We start from the raw sequence: 9,871 nt of genomic DNA, 5'->3' as shown, positions 1-9,871 counted from the left end.
GATACAACACAAGGAGGAAGAGATGCACAAGATGATTGTTTAAATGCCACAGGCAAGAAGAGACAGATGGAGAGGCGCTGGAGCAGAAAGTCATTTACATACAGATATTGTTAGCTGTCACCAGTGTGCATGTATAAATATAAATCAATTTACATTAACAAGAACTTATGCAACTACAGATGCACACTGGTTCCTGTACTTTTTATCAGATGGCACAAATTGTGCAATAGTTGTGTGTCACCGTCAGGTTACCATATTTAAAGGCAACATGTAAAACAGCGGTTGAATGAACAGTAAAGAAAAGACTGCAGCATTTGTTGTGGTCAGTACTGAGTGCCTTAACAGAGAAGCATTTAACTAGGCGGACCTGAATTCATTTCACTGTTACATAAAAACAAGGTTGCACTTCATCTCCCTCCAGTGACCAGCAGAGGAAACACACCAGGTACAGACCCCTCCTGAAACCAGTGATGATAACTCACTTCAGGGTATCTGTGGATATAATAGATGGATATAGATATAGCTCAGTGTTAAGAAGTACACGGTGTAATTGTCATATAATAACATGAGGTCAGAGATTGCTGCGGTACAAAACACAGTCTGCAAACTGTTGTGGCTAAATGATAGCAGACTTTACAATGATAGTTGATATTTGATATATTGACAAATCTCATAGCAAACTGTGTATCCTGAGAATATAAAGTTATTCAACTTAGACATGGTCTACAAGAGTTAAAGTCAAGGAGTCATAGAGTTATGGGACACAAGTATATCACAAAAAAAAATGTCATTCATATTCGTTGTACTCCTCTGCCTGTAGGAAAATGTCCTCTATGGCTCTGGAGGACCCTTTCAAAACAGAGTAATAAGTTAGAAAAGTTATAAGTTGAAGTTGTGGAGTTTGAGGGATTGAGGTGTTCACCAAAATCGTGAGAAGCGCTAAAGAAAATATGCTGTTGGTTTGATTATGGGAAATGTAGGATCCAGCACTTTTGGATCAAATCTGTCAGTTGAGTCCCCTGACTTTATGGAAGTGCAATATCAAATCAGTGTAATACTCATTTAAGACACAACTAAAACAGAACAAGAGAGGCAGTTTGTCGTAGCAACTGAATTTTTAATATTTGTAGGTTATAAAAATCTTCATCTTTATCATACAATAACATCTTACCATAAATTTAGTCAAAGAAGGGAGAGTTTTGCCACCAAACAAGAATTATAATATAACTTTGATCCCTTTTGAGGTAAGACAGCTGGTTCATAGATTATTTAGCCACACAGGTCTTCTCTTCTACACATGTGGAGTATCTTCGGGCTGCTTGGTTTGTTGCCATGTGTTTTCCATGTAAGACATTCTGCCTCACCTGTAGGCCTAGGCACTGAGCTGAAAGCAGGACCTACCCTATGAAGCCACTTACAATGACGCACACTGTTACTCTTCTTCGGGATGTCTCAAATTCAGTGTTAATGAAAATGAAAACAAATCAGCCAATTAACAGAATAAATGGAAATTCAAAGATCGTGAATGAAAAAGTTAAACACAAGACTGGTGAAGATACTCCACACTGAGAGTAGGTCCGTGTGATATTGACAACCAGTGACTTGACAGAGTATTCAAGAGACAGAGAGAGAGGCTGCCTCTGAGTGCTCAGTTCCCTAAGGACAACAGCCAGCCTGTCCTCCTTACATTTTGAAAACAGAAGAAGAGACCTGTACGGCATTACGTCCACAGACTGATATGCTCAGCATGTCTTTCACTACTTTAAATCATCACTTTCTTTGGACAAAAAGAAGAAAAAAACCAAAACAATCAACAGCAAAAGCAGCCAACACAGGAAACGGCATCCAATATGCATTATCCAAGAAACACAATGAAGAAAAAAAACTGGAGAAAACAAGAAAACAAAGCAAGTACAGAATTTTAACATGCCACATTGTTCCTTGGGCAAGTTTTCTTTCACAGAAAGCCACCTATTTTACTAGTTTTTGTAGTAATAAAAATAACAGACATCTCAAATGGTTGCCAGCAGATGGACCAAGCAGAGAAAAGGGAGAGGAGAGAAACAAGGAAGCCACATGACATCATCACGTCACCGGACCATGCACACGACCCTGCAGCATCCCGCAAGACAGTACAGCTACTCTCACACACTCACTCACACACACACACACACACACACACACACACACACACACACTGCAAGTCATGCAACTGACACACGCACGCTCTCTGTAAAACAAAATACAAGCATAGATTGACATTAACCAAAACATCAGCATTTGACATTTCCCAGAATCCCCATATTCTGGCTGTACCAAAGCCAAAGAGGCATTTACGGCAGAAATGTTTCATATTCATATTAATAATGCTCTTTCAAAAACATTTAACAGCAGTTGGACAGTACTGTGGTTTTGTGCTGTCGGCACAGGTTGATTTGGCAGCACAATCGGTAATATAAAGCTCATCAACTTTACAAAAAGAACAGGGAGACGGACAACAAAACAGGCAGACACACAGGCGTGCAGCAAGCTGAATGACAACCGATTACAGCGACGATGAGGAGAGAAAACTTTCTTTGTCACAATCGAAAACGTGGCTGCATCCACTCTGTGGCAGGTCATGCACGAACACAGTCACTCACACACTCTCTCACACACACACACACACACACACACACACACACACAGACAGACACATGTACAGCCACACAGCACTATTACATCTGCCAAAAACCTGCACCCATTTTCTTTTTTCTTTTCTTTTTTTTTTTGCCTTCTTCGCCCCCATCCATCTTCACGATCTTTTCCTAGTCCAAGGAGACTGGCTTGACAGCAGCTGACGAGCCCGAACATGGAGGATGATAGCAAGAGCGGGACGACTGAGGTCACAAGAATGGGGGGGCAGGACCACAGTCAGTGTTCCTTGGCTGGTAGTGACGAGTGGACAGTGAGTCCCCGAGCAAGCTGACTGGGTGGTTTGGAGCCAGGAGGTGCGGTTTTGGTCGGTCTCCAGTGAGATGACTGGTTGTTTTGAGTCTCTACAGGGAGGTGGAGGGAAGCTTCTTAACACGCCTCTGGGCTAGGAAGGAGCTCTCAATGGGCTTGAGCTCTGGAGTTGGTTGGGAGTTCTTCAGGGCAGAGTAGGTGGCTGCCATCGCACCCTGTTTATAAACAGCAGCATGATGGTCATATCCAAAAATAACCATTGTAAATATCCAAAATATGAGTATAAGATAGTATAAGCTGTATAAGCTGATAACCAGAAAACAAATGATTTCTTAAGTTACTGAGGAATTGTTTTACATTACTAAAACAAAACCAATTTATTTTACCTTATTGCTCATTGTCTTCACCATTTGTTTATGCTTAACATAATATTTGATGGATTCAAAAAAAAAAAAAAAATCAAAGTCTGCAAAGTAGAATTAGGAAAACTTTGATACTAAATGTTTATCTATGATTCAACACTTTGTGATTTATTATGAGTTATATAAATTGTTGACCACTATGTAACTGTCTCATGTAGGGTAATAAAAAAAAGGACTCCATGAGCAGCCAGTATTTTATGGAATGGCTCAGATACCCCCACTTGAAGAATTTTGGTGGTAAAGACCATGAGTGAAGGCACTAAGCTCTTACCTTGACCAGTTTGGGGTCCTGGTGTGGGAGCTGACTGTTGGGTAGTTTGTCTCTCTGGACAATCCAGGGGTGCTTGAGGACCTGCCTAGCAGTCAGTCTCTGATGAGGATCCACATGAAGCATCTTGGACACAAGGTCCTAAAGGGAGCACACATCAAATATGAAGCTGACAAGGGGAGGAAGAGGAGGAGGCTACCGTAATCTCTGAGGAACAGGAGCAAAAAGGGCTGTCAGTCAGATTAAGAACTCTACCTTGGCTGCATCAGACACAGTGTCCCAGTTGCCACCGGTCAGGCTGAAGTGACCGTGGCCTATCCTGTTCAGGATCTCATTGGGGGTGTCCTCGGGTCCGTTGGCAAATGGAGTAAAGCTGGTGAGAGAAAAGTCATATGATGGAATGAGTGTGAAGGGCAGTGACGAATAAAAAACTGTGAGAGCTGGAGTGTTTCCATTTACCCAGCCAGCATGGTGTACAGTAAGACTCCCAGACTCCAGATGTCACATCCTTCATCATAGCCCTGACGCTTCAACACCTGTAATGTAGTTAGAGATAGTCACACATTTTATTTCAGTGTCTAACACTGTCATGCGTCCGAAATCATTCGAGGTTTTTGGTTTAAGACAGTCTTGACCATTGCAAGTACGAGACTGACTGTATGTGACCTGCTCACCTCGGGCGCCACAAAGTTAGCGGTGTAGCACGGGGTCATCAGCAGGCCGTTGTTGGCACGCAGCTGCTTAGCAAAGCCAAAGTCACAGATCCTGATTGACTCTGGATTCCCTGACTCGTCAACGTAGAGGATGTTGCTGGGCTTCAGGTCTCTGTGCACCACCTGGAAAACAAGAGCATACAGGAGGAAAGAATAAAATAAGGAATGTTTTTTCTTAAAGGCGCACATACATTTACCAGATTTTATGTCCACATGCACCTAAAAGTTGTGATTTCTGCTGTGAGAACACGCTGACACCGTGGTTTACAGGACCTGAGGTCCTCTTACGATGAGCACAGTTTAAAAAACTTCATGTAATACAAGATAAAGAGCAAAATTGGAAAATGCAACTGAATTTCTAAATAGTGTATGCATCTGTTTTTAATTCTGATTTGTATTATTTCCTTTTTTCAATCTGACGTTTACTCACTTTTTAATACTCAAAACAAATATCACATTTTATTTTACATGATTTCTAAAATGAAAAGAAACAAACTAAAGCTTCTTGAAAAGCTAGACCATTAAAGGAGCTATTTGTATGTCTTGCTACTGCTACACAGCCAACATTAACATTAACAGCTGTTAAAGAAAAGAAGAGATAGATTTTTTTTCTCCCACTACTGGAGACAGCTCTTGATCTCTTAATGCTAACGCTGGCTATGTAGGAATAGCAAAACTTGCCTTTAAAGAAGTATTTCAGTCAGGAACCTGGATTGATAGTACAAACTAAACTCCAACAAAGTGAAACTTCCTGTGATTCATAAGTGGCTGTCTCAAAAAAGAAAAGGAATCAAAAATGGTCCAGAGAGAACAAAGCTTCGACATAAAGCAGATTTCAATCATAGGTTTGTTAAATTTGAACTACATTTGAATATTGGATGTGCAGTAAATCAGTCACCATCAATACATATTAAGGGGCTCAGGGGTAAGGAGATAGTGGTAGTGGTCCTCACCCCCTGTGAGTGCAGGTACTCTACAGTCCTGGTGATGGTGTGAAGCACGGCGCTGGCCTCTCTCTCCGAGAAGAACTTCTGTTTGAGGATCCGATCCAGCAGCTCGCCTCCGCGCATCAGCTCCGTCACCAGGAACACCTGCTTACCGTTATCATACACCTGAGGCAGAAGCGCACACACACACACACACAATCGTATCACCAACTGTTACGCTCACTTAACAGCTGAGGCTGTGATACAAGTGTCTGTTTTAATACTCACATCCTTCAGTGTTATGATGTTGGGGTGCTGTCCATATCTAAGTAGAATCTCTATCTCCTCAGAGGGGTCTGTACTGGTCTTGTCAATCATCTGTCAATCACAAGAAGAACCGTCACACTGAGCTCATATTTTAAGAGTTTCTACTTTCTAATCCACACTTTACACATATAATTTTTTGGTTTTAAGAATTCATAAAGAAGGCATAGTATTGACAGAGTAGTGACTGTCCTGTGTAGTTTGTATGCATGGTGTGTGTTCATACCTTGACAGCATACTCTGTGTTGGTGGCTTTGTGGATGCATCGTTTGCAGACGGAGAAGGAGCCCATGCCGATATCTTCCTTCAATACATAGCCGTCGCTGAAAAGCAGGTTCTTCCCGTGTAACTGCTGCAGAGGAAGAGTTGAAATTTAAAGAGTGGCGGTGATTGGAGAGGAGAGGTGTGACGGACTGACAGAAATGACAAGGCAGGGGGATGTTGATGGTTTTCGGGAGGCAGCTGAATCCATTTCTAGCAACATTTTTTCTCTCTCGCTCTCTCTTGTTGTAAAACTGTCTCTCTCAGTCGGCCACGTGCAGCTCATTCCTGCTCCTGCCAGGCATCAAACAGGATCTGATACCGCGTCATTCCCTTATTCTGCCAATCTGCCTCACACACACCTGACATTTCTATTTGCTCTTCTTGCTTTTCTGACACAACTGCGATATGACAACATGTAGAACTGTGCTGTGTGTGAAGTTACACTGCTACAGTTAGCTGCAGTCTGACCTGGACCACTGGATGTGGTGGAGGCTGCACTGGCTCCACTGAGCCTTCCTCTTCCAAGAGAGTCGACGCAATGAAACTGAAGCCTCTGAAGAGCTGGTGAGCTCCGGCACTTGGGGGCACGCCAGGGGAATCTGAAATATAAAAATACGAGGTGAAGTATTCAAAAAAGCAATAAACCACAATTTCAAACTTCTATTATATTTTTTACAAGCACTCCTACTGTGTAATAAAATGTTACTGCATTTTAATGGTGTTGTAATCACCACTGTGTCTCCTTTAAAAAAAAAAAAATGTAATCCTGTATTGATAAATTTTTTCCAGCTAACACAATCCAATAAACTGCTTTCAGGGAGGAAAACCTGATAGGAAATAGACATGGAGTCATTCCATAAAACACAATTGCACTCTCAGCTTTGACCTCTGACCTTTAGGGGTGCGGGAGGTGAACTCAGAGTCAAAGTAGAAAGTATCATCTGGACGCGCCACCGCTGGTCTGAATGGAGGCTTTACTTCTCTCCTGAAGAGTTTCTGAAAGGAATAAAAGACCTTTACTCACACCATGCAAGTGAATCCAGAATACCACAGCTACTGTAAGAGAAAATGCATTTTACTGTGCATATATTTAAATATTATTAACAGTCAAACACTCACATTCCAGTCTATGGTGGAGAAGAAACCGTGTCGTTTGATCTCCTCTGCACCGTCGGCGCCAGATCCTGTTAGTGAAACATCAACATTTAGCAGAGAACCCTCTTTTCTGAAACTGTGTCAAATACATGCTGCCATCTGGGACAGTCATGCTCATGAGTTGATACTAACCCAGTCTGTTGGCAGGGTTCCTCTTGAACAAAGCCCGAAGCAGAGACTGGGCTTCTGCACTCAGGAACTGAGGCATTCCCAGACGTGCCCTGCAGGGAGACACAGACGATGTCCAGCTTAAATTATTTCACCAGAACCCTAGTGAGGTTTTTTTCTGAATAGCTACTGCGTGCAACAACATTAGATTCTTCTTCCATCCAGAGGATACTCACTTCAGAATGAGGTTCATAGTTTCTTTGCGGTCTTTCCCTTGAAATGGCAGCGCTCCTGTCAACATCTCAAACTGGGAGAGAGAACATACAACATACATTTACCATCTAGGGCACATAATCATTTACATAGTAATCTTGTCTTGAAAGCAATCTCAAAGACAAAAAGATTTTTTTTTATTTATTTTTTTACCATTAGTACTCCAAATGACCACCAGTCGGCGCTGTGGGTGTGTCCCTGCCTGTTGACAACCTCTGGCGCCATGTACTCCACAGTTCCACAGAAGGAATACGCTTTCTTCTCATGATCAATGGCTTCTTTACACAAACCAAAATCTGAAAAAATACACAGTCAATGCACCACTACACAGCATCAGAATGTAGCGTCCTACAGCACTGTACTACTTTACTGTCATTCTGAATCAGGCTTCTTTTGTCTCTTTTATTTAACAGCACTTTGAATATTTTTAATTACCAACATGATGACGTGACAAAAAGATCCCTTTCATAAATGTGTTTGTCCCTCTGAAGCTTCATCAGGGTGAAATTGTTATATTGCCTCTCTAAAACGTCCTAAGGTCACCTTTGGTTCAATTGCAGCAGGACCCGGGGTAAATAAATGGTTGTGATTATGGGCAATGATAAGATAAAGTGTAATAATTAACTTGGGGAACGCATACAGGCCCATATGCAGATATCTTGAGTCAGCGAGATAAAGCTGTCAGCACATGGTGAGTAATGAAGGTCGAGACGGTGGATGAGAGGAAAGTAAGTGTGTGTGTGTGTGTGTGTGTGTGTGTGTGTGTGTGTGAGTGTGTGAGTGTGTGCGTTTGTGAGTGTGTGCGTTTGTGAGTGTGTGCGTTTGTGAGTGTGTATCTGGGAAACTGGGTTTAGAAGAGGGAGCAGGAGCCTCACCTGTGAGTTTGATATGGCCCTCCTCATCCAGGAGAATGCTGAAAGAAAACAAAATGTAAGAAGAGACCACGCCTAAGAAGATGTGAACATTTTACTCATTAAGCAAACACATTGCATACACTGGTACCAATTTAGACTCAACTTCCCTTTATCTGTGGCAGGCCTTGCTCTGCTGTAGTCTGGCTTATCACTGGCAAAATGTAATAATAATAATAACAACAACAACAATAATAATAATAATAATAATAACAATAATAATAATAATAACAATAACAATAACAATAACAATAACAATAACAATAACAATAACTTTTACAACTTAAAGGGATTTGTGAATTTTTGATCACTGGCGGCACTGAAGAGTAATGAGTGAAAAATTAGTATTGTGTTTTACCGCAAAGTACATGAGGGTGTATGTACACACCACAAGCACAGGGGAACAGCAGAGCTTGGCAAATGAATATCAAACAGCTGGTGGCACTAATGTACCATGAAAAGTAGCAATTAATATAAAAAAAAAAAAAAAAAAAGACTGCAAGTGGATGTAAACGATGCACAGTTCAATACTTAAAATGGCTTTGCAAATGTTTAATGAGCTACGTTTGCATTCATAATGTCTGTTAGGCTTAAAAGACACACACATCACATTTTGGTGAGGAATGCTAGTTGTGCACGTTTAAAGTGCAAATTGGAAAATTCCACCAGGTGCCTTTAAAGCATCAATCGACTAAATAGGTTTTGATATAATTCTGAGCATTGAATTAAAAAACCCCATTACTGTTTGTCCAGGTTCTTGGCTGTTGCATCATTTATTACATTACTCCAAACAAAAGCCTTTTCAGAAAGCACTGCAATAGGAATAAAAGCTTCTCCATACAGATCATACAGTGCACGTCACGTGTAACTCCAGTTGTGGAGTTATTCTCCTGAGATTTGATTTTACAAATGTAAAAGTGTGTGTCATCTCTGAGGAATTCTCTCTGAAGCTTGGAGCAGTTTTAACATATTTACTGGGTTAATTGAAAGGTCAGTGATGCTGTTGGATGTCACATGACTCTGGCAAATCTAGTTTTTCTGTCACTGTGTAGTCACGATATCTCTCTGCTCTTACTTTTCAGGTTTAAGGTCTCTGTAAATGATGCCCAGGCTATGGAGGTGATCAAGTCCTAATGCCAGCTCTGCCAGATAAAACTTCACATCCTCCTCTGTGAACATCACCTGGGAGACGGGAGACAGGAAACACACACACACACACACACACACACACACACACACACACACACACACACACACACACACACACACACAGTGGAGGTGAGAGCAAAGAAAAAGAATAACACCATATGAGCGAGAGAAAAATTAGATAAATATTTAGCACCAAGTGAGATAAGTGACTGGACTTATGGCTGAAGAAAAGAAAACCTGGTCAGCAAAGCATCACAATCTAATCACTCTCACCTCTTTAGAGAGTCTGGTGAAGAGATCTCCTCCTCTGAGGAAGTCCAGGATCAAGTACAACTTCCCTTCAGTTTGGAAAGCTACAAATACACACAAACTTTCATTCAAATTGGATTCAACTGTAAGTCAGGGAGCATGA

The 9,871-nt window shown here is 41.4% G+C and overlaps 1 protein-coding gene across 8 annotated transcripts in view; it reads right to left on the bottom strand.

Annotated features, from left to right (window-relative positions):
• Positions 1-1,096: 1,096 nt before the first annotated feature.
• The window catches only part of rps6ka1 (ribosomal protein S6 kinase a, polypeptide 1), a 53,326-nt gene continuing 44,551 nt past the window's right edge, over positions 1,097-9,871 (bottom strand). For 7 of the 8 annotated variants that reach the window (XM_071497577.1, XM_071497572.1, XM_071497575.1 and 4 more), the window contains 17 exons: positions 9,733-9,812; positions 9,386-9,492; positions 8,275-8,312; positions 7,553-7,695; positions 7,363-7,433; positions 7,151-7,239; positions 6,983-7,047; positions 6,757-6,859; positions 6,332-6,462; positions 5,826-5,951; positions 5,564-5,653; positions 5,303-5,461; positions 4,311-4,472; positions 4,096-4,172; positions 3,892-4,009; positions 3,640-3,777; positions 1,097-3,161 (listed from right to left, as the gene is read on the bottom strand). In XM_071497577.1, coding sequence (XP_071353678.1) covers positions 3,039-3,161; positions 3,640-3,777; positions 3,892-4,009; positions 4,096-4,172; positions 4,311-4,472; positions 5,303-5,461; positions 5,564-5,653; positions 5,826-5,951; positions 6,332-6,462; positions 6,757-6,859; positions 6,983-7,047; positions 7,151-7,239; positions 7,363-7,433; positions 7,553-7,695; positions 8,275-8,312; positions 9,386-9,492; positions 9,733-9,812 — 1,820 coding nt within the window. In that variant the 3' untranslated portion in view covers positions 1,097-3,038. The remainder of the gene's footprint in view (positions 3,162-3,639; positions 3,778-3,891; positions 4,010-4,095; positions 4,173-4,310; positions 4,473-5,302; positions 5,462-5,563; positions 5,654-5,825; positions 5,952-6,331; positions 6,463-6,756; positions 6,860-6,982; positions 7,048-7,150; positions 7,240-7,362; positions 7,434-7,552; positions 7,696-8,274; positions 8,313-9,385; positions 9,493-9,732; positions 9,813-9,871) is intronic. The other variant, XM_071497571.1, reaches the window with a different exon arrangement.

The sequence above is a fragment of the Trachinotus anak genome, unplaced genomic scaffold (genome assembly GCF_046630095.1).
Source record: "Trachinotus anak isolate AG129_WGS33_773 ecotype Australia unplaced genomic scaffold, CSIRO_AGI_Tana_v1 ptg000015l, whole genome shotgun sequence".
In the NCBI taxonomy this organism is placed as follows: Eukaryota; Metazoa; Chordata; class Actinopteri; order Carangiformes; family Carangidae; genus Trachinotus; species Trachinotus anak.
Note: the sequence above shows the minus strand (reverse complement) of the source record. Positions and strands in the feature narration are given on the sequence as shown.